The sequence below is a fragment of the Alosa sapidissima genome, chromosome 1 (assembly GCF_018492685.1).
Source record: "Alosa sapidissima isolate fAloSap1 chromosome 1, fAloSap1.pri, whole genome shotgun sequence".
NCBI classification, from domain to species: domain Eukaryota; kingdom Metazoa; phylum Chordata; class Actinopteri; order Clupeiformes; family Clupeidae; genus Alosa; species Alosa sapidissima.
Genome location: NC_055957.1, coordinates 22,663,039 through 22,690,516, shown reverse-complemented (window position 1 = coordinate 22,690,516; position 27,478 = coordinate 22,663,039). Strand labels below are relative to the sequence as shown.

The 27,478-nt window shown below is 43.8% G+C and overlaps 2 protein-coding genes across 5 annotated transcripts; both read right to left on the bottom strand.

Moving 5' to 3' along the window:
• Window positions 1–741: 741 nt before the first annotated feature.
• LOC121716960 (RNA-binding protein MEX3B-like) lies at window positions 742–8,850 on the bottom strand. 2 transcript variants are annotated; one of them, XR_006033803.1, is made up of 4 exons: window positions 8,506–8,850; window positions 7,386–7,940; window positions 3,482–5,791; window positions 742–1,956 (listed from the first exon to the last, which is right to left on the bottom strand). XR_006033803.1 is itself a non-coding variant. In XM_042102519.1 (3 exons), the coding sequence occupies exons 2-3, from the start codon at window positions 7,879–7,881 to the stop codon at window positions 4,140–4,142; spliced, it is 2,148 nt and encodes a 715-aa protein (XP_041958453.1). In that variant the 5' UTR covers window positions 7,882–7,940; window positions 8,506–8,850; the 3' UTR covers window positions 742–4,139. The 2 variants fall into 2 exon arrangements, 1 of the variants encoding a protein (XP_041958453.1); XM_042102519.1 differs by having other exon boundaries at window positions 742–5,791.
• A 2,569-nt stretch (window positions 8,851–11,419) lies between these two features.
• LOC121710598 (methyl-CpG-binding domain protein 3-like) lies at window positions 11,420–27,200 on the bottom strand. 3 transcript variants are annotated; one of them, XM_042094139.1, is made up of 7 exons: window positions 26,630–27,200; window positions 25,499–25,655; window positions 25,156–25,293; window positions 23,984–24,074; window positions 22,376–22,553; window positions 19,974–20,150; window positions 11,420–11,672 (listed from the first exon to the last, which is right to left on the bottom strand). In XM_042094139.1, exons 1-6 carry the CDS (start codon window positions 26,737–26,739, stop codon window positions 19,979–19,981), a joined length of 846 nt encoding a protein of 281 aa, XP_041950073.1. In that variant the 5' UTR covers window positions 26,740–27,200; the 3' UTR covers window positions 11,420–11,672; window positions 19,974–19,978. The 3 variants fall into 3 exon arrangements, with proteins under 3 accessions (XP_041950073.1, XP_041950072.1, XP_041950074.1); XM_042094138.1 differs by having other exon boundaries at window positions 19,985–20,150; XM_042094140.1 differs by having other exon boundaries at window positions 19,985–20,150; window positions 26,726–27,200.
• Window positions 27,201–27,478: the final 278 nt, after the last annotated feature.

The following is a 27,478-nucleotide window of genomic DNA, read 5'->3' as shown; positions in this document are numbered from 1 at the left end:
TAATTTAAAGATATATTATGTGCAAAAAATTAATAATAATTAAATATACATATACATTAAATATATCCCCAAACATAATACTCTACTCTCATGTCAGCAAATGTAAAAAAAAATGATATTATGAAACATAAAGTAAAAAATAATGTCATAAAAGTCTTTCCATTCAAGACATTCATATATCAATGTAAGAGAGAGTGGAAATTGAGAGAAATATTTAGTGGAAAAACTGAGGACGTACTGTTTCTGTCTGGTTCTAAGGCTGTAGAACCCGACTTCTAGATTTTTCCAGAGCAGGAGGGGTGGGGCACTGCACTTAACAACTTGCCCCGGTTCTCATCTCATCACCTTCTAAGTACCCTGTACATGCGGTTTGGAAACTTTGCTCCAAAAAAAAAAAAAAAAAAAAAAAAAAAAAAAAAACAATCTTAGGACAGTCAGATATTGGCTCTGAAGTCACCATTACATATCTTCACATAGCGGGAGATCCGGAAAAGCTATTCCGGAGACAATGGGGCGTGTGTGTAATGTTTGTGTGCGTCTGCTCACGATACCCCCCTTAATATTTTACACGCTCGCGCTTACACACACACAAACACCTGTACCTTTTCTGCGAGTGTGTATTGGTGGCCTAAGATGGAGGGAGGTGTAGGCCTAAGCGCTGAGATTTCAATGGACCATGACACAGGAGGTTATCGCTTTGCGTTACAAAAACAAAGTAAACAAAAAAATGTAAAAAGTAAATAAAAACAAACTAGATTTTATTAAAGAAGCATAAAAATAAAACTCTTAATACATTTCTCATAACCGTCGAGTTAGCGCACATCATAAGCTTGTGTGTACACAACTGTTCTGGCTTAGCGCTTTTAAAAAGGTCCATAAACTTTCAAATAAAATATATTTCAATTTTAATTTTTTTTCTTCAATAATTTTCTCCATTTTGTTATAAATTGCCTATATGTTATACAGAGGAAAACAACAGAACTATGGAAAATAAAGACTTAAGTTGAAGTAATAAAATGGTCACATTATATAGAGGGGAGAGTTATGGGTTCCAGGAATCAACTGAAAAAATAAAAATATGTAAAAAGTTGTCTTTTTTTCCTCTTTAAAGTAGTTCTCACTTTTTTGTAGAAAAAGTATTCGTTAGCGCCGGTTGGCTTTCAAGACATGCAGAAAGATCACTTACAAAGAATGGTACATGTGTTTAAAAACCTACACTTTCAGCGTCAAGCACTTCTTAAGCTTGGGAAGGTTAAGAAAAACCAACAATTAAAAATTAAACACACAGCACAAAATTAAGTCCAAATGATTGTGTTCAGGGCAGACCATTGATCCCCTCCCACCCACTACAATCCCCCCCCCCCCCCCCCCCCCCACACACACACACACACACCTCTCATTCAACACCCAAGCCTGAACCCTTATTATTGAAATGACTTTTGGTTTCGCATAAAGTAAAATTGAAAGCAACAAACAAAAAAAAAAGAAAGGAAAGTGAGTCAGAGGCAGACAAGGGGGCACTGCACTTTGTAACCATTAGGGGGCAGCCTTTACCCCAATAACACAAAACCCCCAACCCATTCATCAGAGAGGACGCACAAAATCAATCCCCTCACACATCAGGACAAAGGGCTCCCAAAGCAATGCGCTCCCATGGAGACGGTGGTCCGTGCCAGGCCCGGGGACCGGCGCTCAAAGATGACATCACAAGCCCCGTCCTGAAGACATCCCAAAGTGCCAGGGACTGGGCATGCCCAAAAACCTTCACAGGCTTGGCAACAGCTGAAGCTCTCTAACAGAACACACCTATGACTAGCCAGCCAACCAGCCAGCCAGCCAGCCTCAGGTCCAGTGCCCAGAATAACTACATGGCAGATGACCCAAACAGTACACTACACAACACACGCAGGACCAGGAGGGGAGAAAACACACACACACACACACAGACACACACACCTGGAAGCCCTGTGTGACCTAGCTGCCATATAAACTGTATGTGCGTGTGTGTGTGTGTGATGGGAGGGCGGGGGGGTTAGTGTAGTTTATGTATGTACATCATTTAGTGACCACTGAGAGGCTTGCGCCTGAAGAAGACGTGGAAGCCCTTTTGAACAAAGTATGTCTCCATATGTTAGTGTCTGAATGTCAATCATGGTCTGTCATATAAGCATACAAACAAGGAAAATTACTTCTAGGAACGGGGTGGGGGGTGGGTTGTCTACAGAGAACCGCTTATTCGGACGCAGGCTTCACACTGAATGATATGCCAATACGCCACCCTGGACGAAGACCACTTCAAGGCCGAATGAGACACAGCAAAAAGGACCAGTAACCACATGGGAATAGGCCAGCACAGAGCAAGAGATCTGAGGGATTGGGTGGGGGGCTGTCTCAATCTAGCTGGAGGACAAGAGCTTTAGTGGAGGAGGTGGAAGACTGGGGGTTCTCTCCAAGACCCAGGACAATTCTGGCCTCGTCTGGAGAGTGAATCACCATCAACAACAGCAGTCGCAATCATAATAGCCATCTCAATAATAATGTCAACAATTAGAATAAGAAACTGTATGGGAAGGACCTAAACTTCTCTATGTCAGTTGGAGTGTAGCAGTGCTCCCCAAAAAAGCTTCAACAAGTCAGAGAGGAAAAACAATAGCACATCCTTTTCACTCTGCCGTTCAGGATCTGAGTGATCTAAGTAGTAACTGTCTACAACTACCAGACTCAACGAGTCAGACTTCCCCACTAATACAAACCATCAACCAACAAAATGCCAATTAAAAGACAAGCTGCTGATGGTAAATGGCCAGTCAGATGGGCAGCAATCCCAAGGTTGAAATGTCAATGCAACCACAGTTGTGGTGTCCCAACAGCTCCTGTTACACGTCATGATGCTAGGCGATCCCCAGTATCCCGGGGACCCGGTACCACCTCGCCGTTATTAGTGGGGACACGAGAGAGAGAGAGAGAGAGAGAGAGAGAGAGAGAGAGAGAGAGAGAGAGAGAGAGAGAGAGAGAGAGAGAGAGAGAGAGAGAGAGAGAGAGAGAGAGAGAGAGAGAGAGAGAGAGAGAGAGAGAGAGAGACCTGGCTCTACCTCTGCCGCCTGACCTTCATGGCTCTGTAGTGACGAGCACTGGTTTGCCCTTATCCTACGTGTGTTTCAATCACTGCTGACTTAGCACATCTGTTCCGTTACCACCGGAGACAACAGACAAGTGTTCTTATTACGTATTCTTATACAGGGAAAATGTTCTGGAACCATTTAGACTTGCAGGTGCCTGGTGTACGTGTCTGCATGTGTATGTGTATGTGTGTGGTAGTGCAACTTATGGCCACCGCTGGCCCAAGTGGACAGAGCCTTCTCCAGAGTGTCAGAGAACACCAAACACACACACACACACACACACACACACGGACGCACACACACGCACAAAAAGAAAATGCTGGAGAAAGTGCAAACCTAAGTGACCTTGGACTGAAAACACACACACACACATCTGTCCATTCAGAGAAAGGAAAAAGTCAGTCTCTACTGTCTGCTGCACAGAGACATCCCAGACAGCATCACACACACACAGAGAAACAGAGGGTTGAAGGAGGAGGAAGAGCGAAGGAGAGAAGCAAAAGTAAGACACAGGTGTCTTTCCCCACAACCTCCAAAAACAGAAAAACAAAACAAATTATTTGTAAAAAGCTCCATGTTCTAGGAAAGAATAGATGTGTACACGTGTGCAGTCTCTGATGAAACACAGGAGTCTATCATAATAGAATCGTTATTATTATCACCATCTTATTACTCTTTATCATTATTATTATTATTATTAATAATTCAATCAGTATAGTGTCATATCTAATGCGGGAGTCAGAGTGGGCGGCCGGGCAGAGAGAGGGGGTGACCAATGCCTCCCGCTACACAGCCAGTCTCTCTCGGTGGGGTCACGACCTCTAGAAAGTCCCGAGCAGGAACAGGAAGATTTTGCTTTCCAATGATTGGTTGGTTTGTTTCTGTGGGGCTGTTTGTTGTTTGTTGGTATGTGTGCATGTTTGTTTGTTCTGGTGGCTGTGGGCCGTGCAGGCCCAGGGGGCTGGGGCTGGGGGTAGGGGTACGGTGTGGGAGGGAGTGAAGCAGGGCAGGGCGGCATTAGGAAAAGATGCGGATGCACTGTGTGGCAGGCGTGTGGCACTTGGGGCACTCGGGTTCCTGCGACTGGCAGATCTGGCCAGCACAGTCCATGCAGAAGAGGTTGTGGCCACAGGGCACCAGCGCCGCAGTCACCTCGCTCTCGAAGCACACGCAGCAATCTCTGCTGCCCGCTCCTGCTGCGCCGGCCGCCATCACCAGCCCCGCTGCCCCGACGCCGACCACGCTGCCAGCGCTCTTCAGTCGGCCCAACATGCCCGCCACAGGAAGACCCACGCCGCTGCCGCCGCCCTCCGAGTCGGTCGGGGAGCCGCCGGGCAGCGAGGATGCCGAACAGGACGAGTAGCCGGTGGAGCTGGACGATCCCGAGCTGGAACTGGACCCTCCGCCGCCACCGCCGCAGGATGAGAAGGAGGCCACGCCCACGCCGCCCGTCTGCAGCCAGGCCAGAGTGCTGAGGGGGTCCGACTGGGCCCGGCGGGCGAGCGGGTGGTCCAGGAGCCCAGCCGCCTCGCTGCTGCTACCCACGGCAACGGGCAGTGTAGGGGAGAGCCGAGGGGTCAGCACACCGCCACTCAGACCGCTGCTGTTCCGTCGCAAGGGCTGCGGGTGCGACGCTGGGCCGCCAGAAGAGGGCGCTGCCGCCACAGACGGCCCTCCGTTTCCTCCACCGCCTGCCACCCCCTGCTGCTGCGGCTTCCCGCCATTCACAAACGGCGCCCAGATGTTGGCGGCGCTGAACTCAAAGGCCAGGTCATCGGCAGCACCGGGAGGCCCGGTGAGGCCCGTCGGGTCGGAACCGAAGGAGAAGCCGCCGCCTCCACTGCTGCCGGTGCTAAAGGGGCTGGTGGGGCTCCCGCCGTCAGTGGCGCGTCGTGTCGGGGGGTAGGCGTCCAGCCCCATGCCTCCGTTGTGATAGGCCGAAGGCTTGCGTGAGGAGGGAGCTGAGGAGAGGGGGAGTGGTGGGGGCGGGGGCGGGGGAGGAGGAGGGGATCCTGAGGCTGAGGACGAGTGGGCGTGGTGGGGGTGGGCGTGAGGGTGAGGGTGAGGATGGTGGTGGTGGTGGGTGGCACGAGACCAGAGCGCTCCTCCGAGCCCCCCGGCTCCCCCGGCCAGCGCGGCCCCCAGACCCTCCAGGCTGACGTCTGTGCCGTTGCTGTGGAAGTCGTTGTCGGCCTGCAGGTCGACGAAGGCGCCCGTGCGCAGCGTGATGTGCGTCTCGATCTCCTCACGTGCCCGGTCCACATTCTCTGGCATGCCAGTGACCTCAAACACAGGGTCCTTCTCGCGGCTCGGCGTCACGATGTACGTGTGCGTCTGCTGTTGGATTCGCTTGATGGTGGCTCCCTTGGGCCCCACCACCAGACCCACCACGCGGTACGGCACCCGCACCTGGATGGTGGTTTGGCCAGGCAGGTTGGGGGGGCCGGGGAGAGGGCCTCCGGTGCCGCTCGCCCCGGGGCCCTGTCCGGCTCCAGCCTTGCAGCGTGAGGCGCGGATCATGGAGAAGTGCTCGGCGGCCGAGATGATCTCACGCTTGGCCATCTCGACGTCCTCGCGTCTGCCCGTCACTATGAACACGGGCTCCTCCCCGCGCACTGGAGTCTTGATGTATGTGTTGGTCTTGGCGCGCAGGGCCTTGATCTTACAGCCTGCGCAGATCAACAAGAAAAGGAGAGAGAGAGGACAAAGGGAAAGGGACAAAGAGAGAGAAAGGGATGAAAGAGAGAAAAACAGGAGGAGAGGCAGGAATGAGAGGTGAGGGCAAGGATGGTGGGAGAGGGAGGGGAAAAAGGTGTTAAACACAAAAAAGTGACAAGTGGAAAGATACGGGATGAACAAGAGGAGATAGGAAGACAATAGAAGAGGAAGAAAACAAGCAAAAGAACAGAAGAAAAAAGAAACGAAAAGAATTCATGTTATTTATTTGATCTCATCATTAAGTGGTCTCATCTGACCAGTAAACATGCTACTCTAATGAATTGCTCTGAATGCTTTTGGGGCACCGGCTGCAGGCCGGAGAGCAGCGTCTCCACCGGGAGACTGACTGGGCGGTGTCATGTGCATATTAAAGAGGACGCATATGAAAACAGAGTTACATAACCGGGATGAGAGGCGGGGGTCTAACGGCATATTCGCATCAGACACGACTAACCGTATGGCCGTTTCGAATGACAAACACCGTACATGCTATGTGCAATGTCTACGGATTTTCTCCACCAAAACAGTTAAAATGCTATTTTTATTTTGTCGGGGACGCTTAAAACACGCTATGGCGATGCCCCGGTTTTAGATGCTGTTCCTTTAAGTGTGGACGACGGACTAGACGCAGCCAATGAAGAGCGCCGTGTGTGATGTCATTATGGGAGGCAGCATGGCTGTTTCAAACAAAGAGAACAATGCCATTGCCTCCGCCGTAGCGCGCTAGGCGCGCCAAACACACTTCATGCAGGTCGATATCTGTCGGGAGAAATTGGGGGGCTTTGTCTGGGGGAAAAAATGTACAGCCGGTGGTATTATTTCATTACACCCGAGCAGGCCAGCGCAAACACTGCCCCGGCGCGGAGCAATGCGGCCCTCTCCCTTGCCTACATCTCTAGAGCGCGGAGGACAATAACAACAAAACATCGTCCAAAATAAAACTTTGAACTTGGACGACCAGCCACGCGGTGACTATTCGCGGCAATCACAACAACGGTTGAAGTAATGTGTGGCGTGAAAAGAAATCGGTCGATACGTTTCTTTTGTTTGGAGCCAGGGTGCTAGACAAGTCCAGACTCCCGACAAGCTGCTGCTTTGTCCGACCCGACCGCCCCCCTCCCCGACTACTCCTCCCCTCCCCCTCACTCTCCGAAGTACCCACAAGCAAGCACGGCTAGCTAGCTAGATTACTGCTGTGGCCAACATACTTTTATCAGTAAGGTTTTAACACCACAAATCACCCGCTAACGACTGTTTTCCCAAAGCCGTCAATGAACACACACAACCACTGGCGCTGCATCCCCTGCAGTTAGCATCACTACTAGCTAACGTCACCTTAAAGGCTCACTTCAGATAAACACTTCCTAGGCCACGATGCAAAAAGTTCCGAACAATGCAAACAAAGAACGGCGCTCGCGTTGGCCAAAGCAAGCTGCACGAATCAACTGACAGATGTTGTGCTTCATTATAATTGGGGTCTTGAAAAAATGTTATTTCAGTAAACTATTGTCAAATTAAAGAAAACCTCAAAAACAGTAAACATACCTTGTCTCCCAACTATTTCTGCGACGTGTTCCGAACTAGGCACAGGTACACATTCAGTCATGTTGACGCTCCTCTTTCGGCTCAGCACGGAGCTTTGTTCCCCGAGAATGGGATGGGAGTGCGGGCCGGCCATGTGGTAGCCGCCTGTGCCATAGTACTCCGGGGACGGGGAGCAGGACGTCGGGGACTCCCGTGAGCCGCCTGGGTGTTCCAGCATCTGTAGGTCCACATATCCGCCTCCAACGCCGTTGACGTTACACGTCTCCCCCACCGAGCCCGGAGTGTCGTCTAGAGATTCCACCATCCCGCCGCCGCGGTCGACCTTCTCCATAGCCATAAGCGAGAGCTGGTCGAGAGCATACCGGAGCACCTCCTGATGGTCCTCCTCCCGGGACTCTTGGTCGGTCTCTCTCGATAAAGTGACCCCGTTCTGCTGCGGACTGCTCACTACCATTTCGTGATCCATGATATCGGGATGAAACAGGGGGCTAGGCATAGTCCCCGTATTTGTACATCAGACTTCAGGAGACGAATTAAGTAGACGTTCAGCTCCTTCTGGTGGACAAATAAACAACGAGTTAACGTTAGGTGTTGTCCCACAAAAAAGTGAACGAATGTCAAAATGAACTAAACAAGTCGTTGGCAGGCTATGCATCAAGAGGTACAAATAACATTTGCTCTTGAAGCCACAGCTTCTTCACGGTCTTCACTTTGGGTCCCTCCTCTCTCTCCTTGCTTTGTCTGTCTGGTTCTTTCTTCAGACTACTGGTTGTTGGTGTGGGGCTAGTTTAGTTTTAATGTATATCATTGTCGCATGATAATCATTACTGTAAGAATCTTTCCAATAATAGTGAACTAGAAATGTCAATAGTTAATTGTCTGATATGTTGCATCATTAGCAGAAAGTCGCGCTCAGAACGAAGTGTTTATTGTCTTTAGGACACAGTAATTTGTTGTTAGCCAAGTAGCTAACATTACATGGTTAGTCACGTTGTCGCCGCCTTTGTTTGTGGATAACAGCTAGCCCGCTAACGTTAGTCATTGTCGAGCAAAATAACAAATAAACACAGTGTAGGTGTGAAACAGAATGTACTCGAGACAACACAGAACTTTGACTTACTTTGTCTCTTGGCCACCTCCTGTAGTTTATCTTGGTCCTTTCTTCTGATTCTGAAGGAATGATGAGTGTGGCAAGCAGTTGGCTAACGCTAGCAGGCTTGCTAATTTGGGGGCGTTGGAGAAATTATTTTAAAAGCATATGAGGAGGGACAGGGGTTCAGCTCGTGCTGAATTCCGATGTTTTATCTTCCCATCACCCAATCTACTGTTCCGGTGACTTTCTTCACATTTCCGTGCAGATGTGTCCCGAAAAAACAAGAAGTATGTCTCGCCTCTTTCTCCTGTTCCCTGGTCCGACGCCTTTGTCTCGCCAGGCGCACGCCGTTCTGCTGCCCGTCTCTCGCACACAGCACTGACGTCAGCCGCGACACAACAATGGGTTCAAAGGCCACGCAACACGGGCGCGCATCCTAACGAACACGCTGTCGCGCTGCTGGAGCTTTGCAAATAAGCAACATACTTTTTTATTTTTTTTATTTACTGGTTAATATTTTATCTAGATTGTTTTTGTGCGCAGATTACTGCTTGAACTCATACACACGTCGGATGTTGTGAGCATGCGGCTTAGGGTCCACCTCACAGTCGAGTCATTCTCCTTCAGTGGTTGGATAATGCATTGGGGTAAAATCAAGGCCAGAGAGGATAAGCTGGGTGTGTTCTCTCACATAGAGATCTGTTCCAGACATAAAGCTGACCTCATATCTAGACGAGTATCATTTAAGGGCATATAAGCAGTGCAGAAACACATAATGCCTCCAATTAGCACACACAATTATATTAATCCACTATTATTCTAATATAGATTCTATATATTTCAATTTCAATTTAATTGTACTTATAGAGCGCGAACACATTACACGTCTCATGGCGCTTTACAAAGTGTTAGACAATCAGAGAAAAGAAAAGAAGACCCATGGGTAACGGGTTAATATCATCGTACATATACAGAAAACAGTTAGGAAAAGAGTTTCCTTTCTGTCAGAAACAGCGTAGAATGCATTGCACTAGTCAAATGTTCTCACATTTTTACAGGCATTATCAAACACACAGTAGACTCAAAGATGTTTTCTATACCCAAAAGTGTCTTTATTTTTCTGTTTTTATACAAAACCTTGCCATTTGTTTCTGCTACTGAAAGCTTAAGAAAAATAATCTACATAATAGCTCCATATGTAGGGTTTAAAGCAGAACAGACAAGTGAAAAAGTTTAGAGCACCCATTTGCAAAGGCTCATACACACACTGTACTCAGAAGCATAACAATGGTCTGACGTATTACTATAGAATAAAAACAACATTTGCATTCATAACCCCTTGCAATAATAATAGTAATAAATCATAAGTTGGTTGTGTATGTAATGCAAAATAAAAAGAATAGGTGAATCACCATGACGATTCATAATCTCCATTAAGACAGATCTAAAAATCAGTCGTGCTAAATACCTACATCTGGCCTCACCATACAAACACACAGAACTATCCAGATAGGATGTTTAAGGAGGAGGTTAAGTACATTTTATTAACCTTTTATAATCTGTCAGTGATTTATGTCTTCTGTGCCCAATGTTCAAGGGCAACCGTAGGTAAGGATAGTACACCGCAAGCCATACCTTAATTACTTTATGTCCAGATTATCCAGCGAGTATACTGAGAAAAGGAGGACATGTCATTGATAAAAAGCATATGGGGTGGGGGTGGAGGTGGGGGTCATGACAGCCCCAAGACCCCCCCCCCCCCCCCCCCTCACCACCAACAAAGCCTGTTCGGGGGGGGGGTCTACATAGACAGCATTTCAAACTCTCTACCACGCACAAGAAACCAAAAAAAATAATCAAGAGAAAAAAAATTTTAAACGGTAAAACAAAAGCACTTCACTAGGTGTGCCTATAAGCAAGAATGCAGCAGGTTCTAGTGCACACTGAGTTCTGGAACTCGAACTAGAACCTTTCCAGGGCCAGCTAACCACCTGATCCTCCATTTTGGAAATGGAAACTACGAACAGGACTTAATAACATAACCACACCACATGTGGCCAATCTTTCTTGTATACAGCAAAAAAACTTTTGATAGTAACGTCTCCAAAAACAAAACACATACACACACAAACAAACAAGAAAATGATAGGGAAAAAGAACAGCCCAAACATGACATTTTATGAAAGCTTAGCTAACTATTGAAGAGAATTCAAAATCCTCTTTTAAGTTACATGGGAGATGAGTGCTGCTGACCTGTACATAGCTCAGCCAAAAGTTACCATATCAAAATAAGGTCCTGCGACCAACACCTGAATAAAGCATAAAAAAGTAATTGGTGTGTATCAATCCCTCCCCATACAAACGGGTCTTCAAAAACCCAGAGGAGACATGAACAAAAACCAGTCTGAGACATGTAAATACTGCTCAAGTGTTTATATAAAAGGACACCATAATGGATCTGAGCACCCTTTTTAGCAGCCAGCTACAGTCTGCCTTTTGAGAGCATTAATTAACAACTTAAACAGCGAAGGTGATTCAAATGACTTCGCAACGGCCTGCCCCATCCCTGAAGACCCCGCAGCTGTGAGTGGGAGGGCTTGTGTGTGTGTGTGTGTGCACGAGAGTGAGCGTGTGTGTGTGATGGCGAGAGTGAGTGTGTTTGTCTTTGTGTTTGTGTGTGTGTGTGTGATAGCGATAGTGAGTGTGTTTGTGTGTGTGTGAGAGCGAGAGTGAATGTGTGTGTGTGTGTGTGTGTGTGTGTGTGTGTGTGTGTGTGTGTGTGTGTGTGTGTGAGAGAGAGAGGGAGTGAAATGGGACGGGTGGTTCTAGAAAATCACCAGGGGGAGTTAAATACAAGTTTAAGAACTGAGAGTGTCACATTTTCCATTATTTGCAAAGTAAACTGACAAAAAAACAAAAAAACATTTGTTGTGAAAACACATAAAATAACGTAACCATTAATAGAAATGCATGAACTAACTCATTTGTAACTATGACATGTAGTTTGTACCGGAGTGACAAAGTGGAATCAGGTGACGAAGTGCAAAGTGACTCGATAGAAAAGACGTAGAAAAAACAGTGACTGGTGTTCTTCCTGATCGGCTTGTGGCTGACGTGGTCTTGGTCACAGTCCTGTGAGAGTAAAAATAAAAAAAAATGCTGTGGACCCACAGAGCTCGTCAATGCTTGAGACCCTGAGGAGAGAAAAAACAGAACACCAATCAACTCACCCTTCACATCATGATTCATTACCGCTAGATTTGTACACCAGGGGTTCACTCACATATATAAAAATTACAAACATGGAGCTGACCTACATAACTCAGGCCTAGTCCACACATATCAAACTGATCTTTTTTTCCTCCGTCTTCCCTGGATCCGTATCAAGAATATTTGCGTCCAAACGGATCCATCTCAACACGACTCAACGCGTTACTTCATATCCCAGGCCTATAGGTGGCACTGTTTTTTTTACAGAAATTGACCAAAGCTTGCGCGCTGTAGGCTATACAAACAGACAGAATAGGCTACGACAAAAATGGCTAGTACAAGGAAACCAGAATTGTTTGTGTGGACTGATAGTGAACTGTCAACTGTAGTCAACTGTAAAACTAATAAACTTCAATTTTACTGGTTGTGAAGGGTGCAGTCCCGTCCTTAATTTGGCTAACGCAGGTACAAATAATCTCCTTTACTTTCTCTGGTTGTAGGATAGTCCGAGATTCACACATAGGCTACTAAATGCTAGGCCTACCCAAGTTCTAGGCTATTCCGTCGCCACGTTTATAATATTGCTATAATACCTTTGTTAGTAACAGTCGATACTTTTGCCTGCATCAAATCGCGCATTCGCATTTACTGCGCTACCATCGGCTTAACATGTTGAGTTCTAGGTGTCTTTGTATGCTCATATCTGACTTCACTAGACTGTGAATGCATTTATTTATGCTGTAAGACATGTCAAATAAATGAATGACACCGGCACTACGCACAAATTAATTTAAACTTACACCGCACTTCCAATAACTTCTGACTAGTTCTCTCGCGTCACTGACAGTAGCTAGAATGCATCAAAAAAACACCGGGGAAAACACTGTTCAGTCCACCGTTTAGTCCAAGACATAAGCTATTGTCGCTGCGCAGCACCAGTTGTGATATTTATCCTACTGAGTGTAATCGTAGGTAATGTCATGTATGAAAACTATTGTTAGGCAATACTATAAACTTGTGTCAAGTCCTGGGCAGCTGTGGTGTGGCGATCACGACGTCAATAGCCTACGCAAGTATGCGGTTTCGCCGTCCAAACGAACTCACAAGGGCTACGGTTCCAGATTTTTCCACCCTGGGACCAGGTTTCGGGCAGTGCGTTTACAGGATTCGTTTGGACGATCGGCCAAGACGAAGCAAAACCGGTGCGTTTAACCCAAAAAGCGTCTCCATGTGGACGGGGCCTCAGTGGTTTTCAAAGTGGGGGCCGGGGCCCCCTGGGGGTAGGTGAAGGCACTCCAGGGGGTACGTGAGATTTTAAAATATACATATATTTAAAAAGTCGAATCCATGCAAAAATACTTTTTACACAAACAATTATTTAATAAATATTTCAGGAAAATATAAGTTCATAAAATTAATTTTATTTTTCAGTAGGCTATTCAATTTCATTATCCTAAAAACCCAGAGGCCCCCCCCCCCCCCCATACCAGGATGGTTCGACCCAACCTGTCACATGCCACCCGCCATCACCTGTCAATCACTGTTAAAACTCAAACGATGGAGTCGTGGTTGAAGCGTAGCGGTAATTCTTGTGAAAACACGGAGGGCCAAGTGGCAAAGAAGGGCAAACCAGAGCCGGCAAAATTCCGGCTGTATCTTGAAGAATGTTTTATTGCTCTGTGTTATTGCTAAGTTTTTCTCAACTAAAAATGCTTTGCGCTGGTTAGGGGGTACTTGGCTGAAAAAATATTTCACAGGGGGTACATCACTGAAAAAAGGTTATGAACCACTGCTCTAACTAACAATATAGATGTGTGAAGACAGGGAATACTGGACTCCACTGTGGATAAGACTGTAGATCATATTTGTAGGGTATTTCGGGAACAGTGAGCTCATTTCGAAGTGTCCCTAAATCACATATGGCCTGGTGACCTCTCACCCCACACCTCCTACCGTCATCTATGTCAGTGTTTCCCAAACAGGTGTGCCGTGAGGGCTGCTCAGGTGTACCACAGGAAAAATGAATATGGAAGGTTTTGTAGTGCTGGGCGGTATGAAAAAAAATGTATATCACAATATTTTTCAAAATTCTTATGGATTTTTTCCATGCATAATCAGATGTTCACAGCATTTTCTACAAGTTGGGAGAGGAATTGCTGCAGTACATTGAGTAAGGATGGTCTATTTTACTGTCATGATGTAGAATAACTCCACACTGACTAGTGGTAATGCAGTTTTGCATGGCCCCAGAAAATGATGCTGTTTACAAAGAGCCACTCATGATTCTAATGAAGAATCTAATCAGAATGCAAAGACAATTGCAGTTAAAATACAGAACTTTTACTGTGCAAATTTCACAAACATTTTGTATAAAACCAATACAAAAAGTAGTGCAACTTGCAATAATTATACTTTTTTGAAAATTATACAATTTAAAATAAAACCTCTCTGCTAATATGCTTAGGCCCTACTCTGTCAAATAGGCCTATCAGAAACATGCCTTATTGGTATTGTGTGGTTTACATGACGTTAGTGGTAGGCTAACGTTAACTTCATGTGGATGTGGATGTCTTGTTAGCCTGCCATGAGCTTCGGTTCGGTTCGCTAGGCAAAACATTAACAAAAAAAGTTTGTTTTGGTTAACTGATGACAGTCAGGATCATTTCTAACTAGCCGGCTAGTATTGCTCAATGCATGTCTATAACATGCTTTACTTGCTACCTGGATAATTTCAGCAAATATTCTTAAGGTGAGATGAATGATAAGAACATTAAATCTCACTGTGTTCGGTGGGTTGCTAACTAACATCACCTACTAGCCAGCTAGTTACAGCTGTTAAACAATCTCAATAGAATTTTCGTGACGGTAAATCCCTTTCAATGCAGTATCCCTTAACGTTTTTTCTTAACTAAAGAAACAATTTAAGGTATTCTGTGCAACACCCTTAAATAAACCCCCTACCTAAGGAGAAATTAAGCCTTAAGGGTCATACTTCAGGGGAAAAACTTAAGGTGTTTTGTGTTTACCCTCACTATGCCTCGCATTGGCACCATGCGTGCGTGTGAAGAAAGTCCTGTCTGAAACACTGTCGCGCGGCGCAGCATTCCAAACGTTGTGTAATCAAATACATCAGTATGGCGGTATATTAAAAATTCATATCATAACGAAAATATACACCGGTATAAGGTGTGAACCGGTATACCGCCCAGCACTAAGGTTTTGTCTTTTGTTCTTAATAATCATTAACAGTGTGCCCAAAATTGTAAGCTATTGACTGACAATAAAAATACTTCTAAACTTGACTGTTCAATCCGCATACTGTTTTGCACTTCAATTTCCATCAATATTTGCCACCATTTATATTGGTCAAAGGATGTTCCACTCATGAGTAAATGACAGCCAATTGCACCTCATACAAGGCCCAATAACTAGCTGCATAAAGTTGTCCATAACTAACTGACATGCTGTATATTCTCAAGGCTTTGAAAGAAACACGACAAATACATAACATGATGGCACACCTCAGACCGGATAAATAAATGTCCCATCATGTGTACCTTGGGAATACACCTTGGCATTATTTGCAATTGTACCAAAATATATAGAGTATAATAACTGTGATTGAATCTCAACGATGTCTCCATTCTGTTGACCTTCTCTAGTTGGTAATGTGATCTAACATGCATGCTCAAGGCTGCAAAGGATCGATCTGACCTTTGATTACACACAACATGTCCACCGCTTATCTTACAGACCTCTACCTGAGGCTGCAGATGGACCTTGTGAACTGCCAACTGCCCTTATTGAGGCATTTTTTCTTTAGGTACAGCATGCAAACAAAAATAAACAACGAGGGGTGAGCTAGCTTTTTTTCGAAGCGGACACATGGCATTAAGCTTCAAGACCACTACAGCACAGAATGTGCCATAACTAAATAGATGGTCATTGGTCACACAGACAGCGTCCAGCTCCCGAGGCACATCCATGGTGGCAGCCGCAGAGATTGCGGTGAGGACCGCTGTTCACCAGTCCTACATCAAACATCAAGCTCAATGAGTTGGACTCATCCGCATCCCTGCACCTCATCCACTAATTAAAGCCATTGACTGCTTTTAAAAATGCCACTGTGGGTCTGCCTGACCCTCCCATATTGGCCAATGAATAGGTCAACTGGCCAACTCACACACCATCACAGGGCATTCTGCAGGGCTTTTATGTCTATCAATTAGTGCTTAGCTGACAGCACAACATAAACTATATAACTAAACCGAACTAAAGTCATCTGTAAATGGTAAATATACATAGATATATGCGTCACAAGACCACTTTCATCAGCGTCACTAATGAGAGCATCAGAAAAAGCTTGGTTTGAATTAGCGATGCACCGATATTGAAATTCTAGGCCATATTTAAAATTTCACTTTGGCTCATACTGATATTTTTATTGACATTGTTTTTGATATACCTTTGCTGGCAAAAAAATATTCAAATACATTTCAAATTTTTTCAACAAGAAAATTAGAAGAGAGAGAAGAAAAAAAAAGAATCTTGCATATCCCTCTGCTACTCACTATGGATAGTTTTCAGATCTGCTCTCTTATAGTATAATAGGTTGGTGACGCTTATCAGCGATTTAGTCGTGACCAGCATATTTGAAAATATCGCCCACTAATATCGGCCATTTCGCAGATGGCGATGGCAGCCGATACCGATAGCCTGCCAATATATCGGTGCATCACTAGTTTGAGTTAACATACACTTCCACTTGAGTTTAGTTTAGTTTATTGTCACTCAACACATGTTAGACACATGAAAGAATGAAATGTGTTACTCAGGACCAGCAGCATACATAAAAATTTAACTAATTCTATGTCATACAATAATTAAAATAAACCTAAAAATGTGGTACAAGCCGTTCTATCAATGCAAGTTAGCAGCATCCAGCCTTCTTTTAACCAAGGATATATGTTGTAAAATTCAGGGATTTCAGTTTGATTTATTAAGTCTTCCCATGCTTGAACAAAATGAGTGAATAAATAAACAGCCTAACCTCAAAACAACTTTGGCCCACTTAAAGAATGCTTAGTTCTTAGGCTAAACAAAAGGTCTAACTCTCAATCGATGCTTAGGTGTAGATGATCATGCATTAAAATCAACCTACTGTCTGCCACATTTCATACCGTCTGCCACAAAGTCTCTGCAAACGTCACCTGGTTCCTTGATCAGATTGGTGAATGACTATCCAATTGTGTACAGAGTAATTTATAACTATGCCCGTTGATCACGCCTCTTGTGCAGTGGAAAATACAGAGCGGACTCCCCAGACCAATGTTCAATCTTAAAAGATGGAGCTTGGTCTGGTGAAAGCCAGACTATGACTTTGCCCCAAAAATTCCCTGACTTTCCATGTCTGGAACAGACTTTGCAAAATTCCATGACCCGTGGGAACCCTGATTATAAGGCCAAGGCATGCTACTATGTGTGATGCTACACACAACAACAGTACATTATAAGGCCAAGGCAAGCTACTATGCGTCAGTTGGGCTCAGCTTCACATGCCACTGAAATTGGCCTAATGTTTCATTCGTCCCTACTGGTCGAGATGAATGAAACAGGCATGGGGGACAAAATAAACATACAGTTTAAGCTATGTAAATGTCCCACAACTTTGATATTTTACAGCATATCCTAAATGGTTGTTATTGGCATCAAAAAGTCATCATCAATAGGCTATGCATCTCAGCATTCATATCAAACGAAAGGTAAAAAAGTTCAGCAAATATTGCTGCTGCTGGACATTAGTTACATTTCGGACATGGTATGCTGTCTATTTGTGGGGCATCAGACATGAAAATATGTAAAAAGTGTGACTTTCGTGCCAATCGCCAATAATGATGTGCTGTTGAAAACTTTTGTATGAACAACAAGACCTTTAAATACAGTATGGCCATAAGATTGAATGAAACATAAAACAATGACCGTTTTCATTTTAGAATCCTTACTAGTGCAGTGCCCGTTCAAACATGCCATTCCTGTAGAAAACCTGTAGCCCAATTACATGCCCCCAGGTATGCCTGCTTTAAAAAAAGGATGACAGGGAAAACATCATCCTAGCTAAGCATTCAATGACGAATATTGAATATCATAGTATAATATATTAGCCTAAAATTAATGTGCAGTAAGCAGAACTTAGGCATGGCTGCGTGTGACATTTTTACAGATCAAAAGGACATAAGCCTAAAAGCTGTTTTGAGTTAAAGGAATACGCCACCCCTAGGTGAAATTGGGTCACTCCCCGCAGTCCCTAGAGTTGGATGAGTGAGCCAAAGCGTTTTATAGCCGACCCAGCCATTGTCCTAATCTAGAAACGGCCCGGTTAGCTTTAGTTTAGCTAGTCGCTTTAATCCGGAGATGCCAGCTAAAATGAATCAAACTTTTTTATAATTATTTCTCGTAACCTGTACATTCACATCGAGTACAAATATCAATGCAAATTAACACAAAGGGATTTACTAGACCAATTTAGATTTGGAACTATTTTCGGGCATAGCACCGGCAAAGCACCGATGTGAATGTACAGGTTACGAGAAATAATTATAAAAAATCTTGAGTTATTTGATTCACTTTTGCAACGACATGGAGCTGGCATCTCCGGATTACAGCGACTACGCTTAACTAAAGCTAACCGGAGATGCCAGCTATATATTTATTATTAAGCTTAATGAATAACTTCCTGATAGAGAAGACAAACCATTTTGTGGAATGATGCATCATGGTATGAAATTTGCAACAATGTGACTCAACAATCTCTGGTAGCCTATAGTGACATCACGCTCTGTCAGCCACTAACTCGAAATGACATAAGCCTAAAGCTTTGATGTAAGGCTATTAGCCTATTGAATAATGTAATGATATAGAAGACAAACCATTTTGTAGAAATAGGCATCATTATATGAGATTTGCAACTATGTGACTCAAAAAAAGTCTTTGGATTCTGAAATGTCCTTAAATTTGGGACCATTAACCAATCGCTCATTTCAATTTGGGACTTTGAATAAACCAACGACAATTCCGACTGCAAAGTCAAGTCCAAAGTAGCACATCATTTTTATGCCATTTTGAATGGCCACTGCAAAATCCGCAGAATCCTTTTGTGTAAGCAAACTGAATACATGGAGTATTTATTGTTGATGTCAGACATGATAATCATCCAAACATCTTGCATCTTGACCCATGATTCAGTGCTGCCAAAACTACACTTACCCCCTCTGTCTCTGGTCCTGTGCTGTGCTGTGCAAGAGGGGGAGTGGCTACAGTAGAGCAGAGAAAGCCAATCTGTGCTTCTTTTACCGATATATTTAACAATATATTTTGCATTACTTATCCAAACAATATTAAACTTGCCACTGCACATACTCGTGCCCGTAGCAAAACACCTGCCAAGTTTAGCAAGACACCTGCCATCGGACAAACGGTTCGAGAGATATGCAAATAACAGACAGACAGCGACAGACAGGCGTTCCTGTAATTTATAGATAGATTAATGCCAAAATGTTACAAGAATGAGTCCCTCAGTGTGCTTGTTTTTCCAGTGTGTGCGATGTATATTGGGTATTTCTCTTTCCCCTTAGATTCAAGTAAGTTCATCTCAGTTTTAAGGGGTATCTAGCCCTTCCCCTTAGCCCTACCCCTTGATCCAAAAGAGAATTGGGATACCCCTTCCTCTTACGTGAAAGCGCAACACTAAGAGGGAGGGGTAAAGGGAAGGGGTAAGACGGAGAAATGTGATTGGGCCTTTAATAAAGCTTAAACATGTTAACCTACTACAGAGCAGTCTAGTTCAGTGGCATAAATGATTTAAGTCACACGAATGGAATGGAACTCTCACATAAATTTGTAAGCCAGGTTTGGCCTTTAGCCAGACTTTCTAATGAGGAGACACAGCACTCAAAAAATCCTCCATAGAAATGCATGGGGTTAGTTTGTAACGCCAATATGGCAGTTGTCTACACATATCCTATATACCCTTTCGCAGCAAAAAAGTCAACATGTGAATACATTGTGCCAATCATGTGGTGTGTTGTGAATACATCGTGCCAATCATGTGTTGTGATTTCACCGTTGGACGAAGGTTGGTGTCATGAAGTCTTGTACACGCGCATTTCTGCCAAAATAGATGCCCGATAAGTGCCCAATATGCGTTGGCCACCGAGTGGACTTGCTCTTTGCTTTAGCTTGCTTGATGGAATACCCCCCTGGTCCACTCTGACAATGTCATCGCTCACCTGGGCTATACCTCTTCTGCATCCTCCGCATTGTAATCATCGTCATCATCATCGTCATCATTTTCATCCTTCAGCGCGGCCACATCGATGGCAGCCTCCTCGATCTGCGCCAGCATATCAGCCATGAGGGCCTCCTCCAGCCTCTTCCTCACGCTGTACACCAGCTCCTCCTGCTTCCTGTCACCACAACAACAACAACAACAACAATTTCATCTCTACACCAGCACCTCCTACTTCCCGTCACTTCACATGAACATAATCATCATCATCAATAATAACACCATCATAGGGATGGGCATTCGATTAAATTTTCTTAGTCGATCGTCGGGAGAATTAACGATCGACTATCGATTAATCATTAATATTTCTAGGCCTATATTAAAATTCATTATTTATTTAACTTTTTAAAATTTAAAAATGCAATGAAAATACAAAAATACAGCGTGTTTTTCCTCGATGAGATCTTTATCACAAGAAGAATAACTTGTGACAGTTAAACTGGACGTTCGGTTAGGCTAAACTTGAAGATATTAAGCGCTGTGCTGCGGTGCTCTAAAGCAGCAGAATGCGAGCCTCGTTTGTTCCAAAATAATAAATTATAAAAAAGAATCATGTTAAACAATAACTTAACCAAAAACATAATAATGCTTAGATCTGACAGGTTTTGTCAAAATGTAACTCAAAACCATCCAAGGGAGTCGAGAAAGAGGGTGAGAGAATAGCCTATAACAATTAATTAGGCTATTTAACAAATCCTCACAAAAAAATAACTGTCGTAAATCCTCAAATTATGGCCGGGGTCTTTTATTTACTTAGACTGCGCAAAACACAGGGCTTTATTTGGGGCAGACGTAGGCTATATTCAGCAGGCCTTTATTTCTATGTGCGTTTTATTGTGAGACATGCGTTTTGTTTGGAGCGCATACCGCTATCAAAAGCAGAAGATTTTCCATTTGGTTTGGGATTTAATTTACTTTTGGGCAGTTTGATTATATTCCTTAATATTAGGACTGATGAGCACTGAAATCTGGGAGGTATTTGATGGCTCACTATAACATTTCATGTAGTTGAAAGAGTCGAGATTTTCACCCGCTGTTTATTGCGAGACAAGGCAGCCGCTTTCATTCATTCAAAACGTGCGCTGTGCTGTAATGGAAACCTTATTGCGTAGCCAAGTAGCCTAAATTGAGTTTGAATTGCATGATTTACTTTATTAAATTCGTAGGCTGGAATGCCTCCAGTCGCGGCAACAATTGTGTTTAAATGTAGTAGTAGCCTAGGCCTACTGCTTCAGCCGGCAAGCTCAGAAGGGGACGGCAAGCGACTGAGCTTGAGAGCGACGTGTTGGAGACCCTGACCATGGTGTAGGACAATGACTTTTTATTGACAACAAGGTATTAAACCAACCAACAACATAAAATATTAAGAGCTCTTATTTCATTGAGTTAAATCGAAACAATGTCTTCTTTTGCTCGTGCACTGATAGTCGTAGGCAATTATTACATTGCAGTGTTTGCAGTGAACTAACGTTATCGTTAAGAGGGTTAAGGCTGCCAGTCTTATGACGTCATTTTCTATATTTTTGATATGTTGCTGAGCATATCATAAACAGCAAAGAAAAGTGATTGATAATGACTGACTGACTACTATTGTGTTACATGCTTCAAATGTAAAGCACTTTGAGCTGCATTCTGTGTATGAAAGGTGCTATACAAATAAAGCTTTATTATTATTATTATTATTATTATTATCGTTTTTTAAATGATAAAATAGTCCCACGCCACACTTCACCATGAACTCTTCATAAATCAAAACGGAAACTCGGAGGAGTAGCCTATAGCATCAAATATTGTCCCCGGGTGGTATAATGTTTAATTGCTGCCACACAGTGATTCATTTAATTGCTTCAAGACACACTAACCTGCATTAGTTTAATCGACAACAAATTAACGTGATCGACGAAATTCTTAATGATTATGCCCATTCCTACACCACCATCATAAAGCAGCAACATCAAGATCATCAAGATAAACATTTCAAACCAAAGCAATGAAATCCATTGGGTGCGGAAGCTGTATCACAGCACCTGGCACAACAGCAAGGCCTCAGCAGCAGGAGAAGTGGGGCGCCTGACGAGGCATGAATGTGTGGGCGAATGGGTGCATGGGTAAGTGAATGGGTGAATGAGTGAGTGAATGGGCAAATGTGAGGCACTACTCTGTAAAACTTTAGTGATCGGAATAAAAAGCACTATATAAATGCAGTCCATTTGCAGTTATAATTAGGAAGTTGATGTGAGGCATAAAGTCCCAAGCACTTTCACATGTTGCGGTTTCTACCTTATGTATAGTTATGTATGAGAGTAGAAACCTTGAGCCTGTATCTCTCTGCGGTGTGTTTACCTGATGTCCTCGTCCGTGACCACGAAGGCCTTGCAGAGCGGCTGGGAGGTGTTGAGCCAGACCCCTGGGTTTTTCTCCACCGCAGCAGACAGCTGGCCCGTGATGGGCACCGAGCTGGTATGCAGTGCGCTCGCAATGGCCGACAGCAGGGTCTTATCCACGTAACCTGGCCCCACTCCTGCAACACACACACAGTACATAACAGGAGAGTCAGCACGGCTAACTTATCTACAATGAGCTTTGGATAGCTGCAGCTGGCAAATCCAAGAATAGACTTCTGAAGTTCGCCTACAAAAAGGATCCAAAACCTGCCTTCTTTGCCCATATGTAAGGAGATTCGGGTACCATCTTTTTCCGGATAATGAGATCAGGATCTCCTTACATGAGCAAGCCAACTTCAGAGGTCTATGTAAATATTCTGTGATTGTGTGAGTGTGATTCACTGATATTAACATTAGCTGTGCTAGAGAGACTTGCATGCATGTTACAAGGACACTGGGCCATGTCATGTAAGGAACATGGTACTGGAAAAAAAAAAAGAAAACGGAAACATAGCCTACATTGCAGAGCCACTTCAGCTTTATTGATTTATGGTAAATAAATGTTACACTACTGTGCCCAGCCCCATGCATTTCTGACGTGACGATGTAAGCACGTTAGCAGCGGTTAGCTAACTATGCTAACGTTAGTTATCTACAACTCTCCACCAAGTGACAATCATATTATACACAATGCTGGCAATGCTGAGAACAATTAACATCTTTGTTTATCTTACTTACATTGAGTTGACTGTGTGGCTTAATCCACAGACGTGGTGGAGCACTGTTTCATTATGGTTTGCTAAGGAGTAACCCTTTACTTAAAATAGTGGAGAGCTGGGAGGAGAGAATTTAATCTAATTTAACATAATTACAGAAAAATTAATCAAGATTTAAAGGCGTTATTCTGTGTATCGGTATTGCCTTAATCTCACACGTCGTTTGGCCGTCCTTTTCAACTCACATCACTAAAAAAATCCCATGAAACTGGACAAAAATCACAGCTCCCAATGCATTTCTATGGAGCCAAAGTTGACGGAGTATGCTTGCCTGCGCGGAGCTACTGGACTGCCATTGGCTCGTCTGCGTTCGATGGGCGGGGTTTTGCAATTGGTCAAATAAGGAAGGCAAAAGTCTGAAGTTTTCACAAGTTTTCAAACCAGTTACAGTTTTCGATCACTCACTATATATTTTCATATTTTAAAGCAACACCAAAGAGTTTTTGTACCTTAAAATAATGTTTCCAAAATCGTTTCAGTGGTTCATCAACTCGTAACAGGGTGACACTTGCATCTGATGTCGCAATACATCGTACATTCATAAAATCATGCAACATATTCTACCTTGTCTGTGGACATTGTTATTTGCAAAGCCGGTGCTGGATAAACAAATGCGACAGAGGAAAAGTTCTTTGGTGTTGCTTTAACAATGGAGATAAAACATCTGTGGACAGGTCTAGAAACTGGGCCACTGGATTACTTGCCCTACCACTACAGTCAAGCACAGTCAAGCAAGAACAGTGACTTTGGCTTTGTCGTGCACACATGCGCATGCACACGCACCGACTCACCATGCAGGCCTTTGGGCAGCTCCATGCTCTTCATAAGTCCCTCTGCGATGTCATACACATTCAGGCCGCTGAGCTTCTTCTCCCAGAACAGCTTCGCAACACAAGCAGAGAGAGAGAGAGGAACAGGTGATGCTTGGTGCGACATGATGCCCACTGCAAGCTCAAAGACATGCCACAGACAGACAGGCAGACATCCCGTTCTTCATCACTCCCCTCTCTCCTCTTCTTCTGTTTCTTTTCTACCAAGCCAATATTGACAGACGGCGGAAGAGAAGTGCTTCCAAAACATGTGCTCACCGAAAGTCCATCCCTCCTGATTTTGTGCAGCTACTGCACGCAGGCAACAACAATTTGAGTGGGACACAGTAGTGGTCCTTAGAGTCAAGACTTGCGTACAATGTATTTCTTACGTTTTGTTTGAACTAAAACGCTCATCTTCTAGTGCCTGTTGACAGCCATGTCAACAAACAGGAGACTGGTCGGCCGACTTCAAGTAAGCTAGTGCCATTCCAAGGTCATAGCTCCAGACTAAGGCTGCTCAATTATGGCAAAAACATATTGCTCAATTATGGCAAAAACATTTATTTTTGTCAATATTGAGATCACGATTTGTCAATGTTTTTGGAAAAGTCATCCATTCTCTAAAATCATCCATTTTCTTTCCATGTGTGCATTGATAACCTAAATACAAAATGTTGTAAGAATATATTTTGGAAGGTAAGTCACTATCATATTTGGATAAACTAACTCTACCATCATTGGCTTATGTAAAGACATGTATACTTATGGGACATTTACTGGGATGGGATTAGTTGTATAATGCAAGCACATAGCCATCCATGTGTGTTTATTTCTGGTTCCTTAGCTATCATTTCGGTACCTATAACTAGCTGTTTGACGTCATTAGAACACTAAACATATCATAGGTGCCGTTAATCTCTTCTATGATATATTGCTATTGTCTATCCAAAGCAAGGTGCCTGTTTCGAAGTTAACAAAAATCTGATATTGTTTGCACCTCCAAGTGGTCTGTGACATATGTTTGTGTGAAAGAATAGCACTCTGGAGCCCTGAAGGTGTCTCTGAACATCCATCCTGGCTGATGCCACAAGGAGTACTACTGTAACACAGTGGAACTGTCAAAAAAAATAATCTGTAGGTTTGAGGGATACCTGTCTTGGCTGCTCAACAGCTTTTTGGGTATCAGTCTTCACTTTGTTGCTGGGGTGATTGGTCACTTTGGTAACAGGCTGTTTGAAGATAGAGGCGGTTTGCCTGACTGGTAGTGAGGTATTCAGGTCAGGCTTGCCCTTCAGTGAAAGAAAAAAAAAGATGACAGATTGATATATTGTGTAAAATGTTTAAATTATATCTGATCTGCAAATGAGGCTCATTATGCCAAAGATCACAGAAATGTTGGTAATTTCATAAAGCACAACATTGTCATATATTTGTATGTTGTTATATTCTTATGGTAGTTTCTAGCCCTGTAAAGCGCACACAGCTGAACCATACCTTGTTCTGATTCTGGTCGTAGCGGAGACGCTGTCGGTTCTTGTTGAGCTTGCTGAAAATCATCTTCCCCGTGCGGAAGTCAAAGGAACTCAGGTCCATGGAGTTTCCCAGGTAACGAGCCAGCTGTGGTTTGCTGCGAAACTTCTTTCCAGTGGGACTAGTGATCAGGGGACCACAAAAGGAGAGTGCATCACCAAACTGTATAAAACATGTGGATGTAGCTGTAGGCCTGTAGCTGCCCGACTGTCCAGAGTGGACCGTAACTTTGTCATGTTTTTACACATAACGAATGCAAATGTCACATATGTGGTTGAAGTCCACGATGACCAAGTAGAGTTACACATTACTTTAATCCATTCATCGTTGCTCTTGTTTCATTCAACTGGTATATTTCAATCGAGAGACGTCAGTAACGCAACTTTCACATCCCTTAACTTCAAACTTAACATTACAGCAATATTCTATACTATAGCAGAGCTTAACAACATGCAATGTTTGCGCTGCTTGGGTTCATAATCAAAATCGTGATGCGTGTTATAAAGTTACATTACATCCGAACAGTAAAGCTAACCAGCAAGTTTGCTGTTATGGTTCGTTCGCTAGCTAGTCATCAAAGCTAACACACAAAAGAAGTGAAACGTGTGATCACAAGAAGTTGGGGAGCCACGCGCAACTTACTGGCTGAGAGGCTGCGCAACAAATAACTTAAATGTGGTTCAATATTGCAAGTGGTAAAGAGAAAACTATTTATTTTATTTTCACATGTGCAGTCTGATTAGCAGCGGCAGCCAGTCTACAACTAGCTACCCAACAAGCTAACTAGTATCCTAATCTTTGTTATTATCTCGGAGATACAGCACGTTGGCTAGCTTGCTAATTTGCTAACTTCCATCTGGTTGGTTTAACGTTAACGTTAGTTGCACATAATGCATTGTGAGAACAATTACTAAAAGGGGGTTCGGGATTGTAGTAGTAACCCATTATTACCAGACTTAGCTACTTTTTAAAACATTGTTCAGTAGTTATTTTAACCCACCACATAGTGGCTAGCAATGGCTAAAGGATTAGCTAACCAGGCTAAAAAATAATGCCCCCCTCTCTCCCTAGTTCAGCGGCCATCAAGCAGCCTACCTAAAATAATAGACATCGCTTTTCCCCGCGGACAACCCCGACTTTCTGGTCACTTCTTCCCTTTTCCAACCATTTGGGAGAGCCGAACACTCCCACCTTTTCCGCTCCATGTTTTCTTCGTGGGTATAGGCGCGCCGAGGTTACAAGTGTGCGGAGAAATGCGATGTCCCACTTTAGTTTACCACACACGCACTAGTGTCACCTTTTAGGACACTCCACTCCAGTCTATCCCTCCAGCGTCCAATGAGTGTCGCTATTAAGACAGGTTTCACAGAACCGCATACGACTCGGAGGCTTCAACCATTATAGTAGTAGCAAAGGGCAGCTCCACCGCTCTCCAATGAAACACATGCAGGTTGGCAATTTCAAATCATGCACTGTATTTCTACCCATGGGAATAGCAATGTACATGTAACATCCTAATAAAACAAAGAAGATACATCGTGACCTCACAAAAAAGTGTTGGTTTGACTGTCAAGTTGTCCTGGATGTGTAAGCTACTTGTATTTTGTTCAATTTATATGCAAGGAACAAAACGTCAGCATCTTTTTTTTGTTACCTTTAATTAGAAGAACCATAGGTCAGTTCCATAAATGTCAATGCAGACAAAAGCAAACCAATCATTCACAGGAAATCAAAGTTATCTGTGAGCTTATGGAAGAGGATGCAAGACTTGAAACAGTGTCAAAACCCCATTCACACAGGACCTGCAGTCACTCATTCACTCACCGCTGACTGTAGTACCTTGCTCCCGGACACTTAAACTGAGTACCAGCTAATATCTCTAGCCTGAGAGCAGCCATTTTTGCAAAAGAACAATGCAGCAACAGCCACCGTCTTGTCTGATCA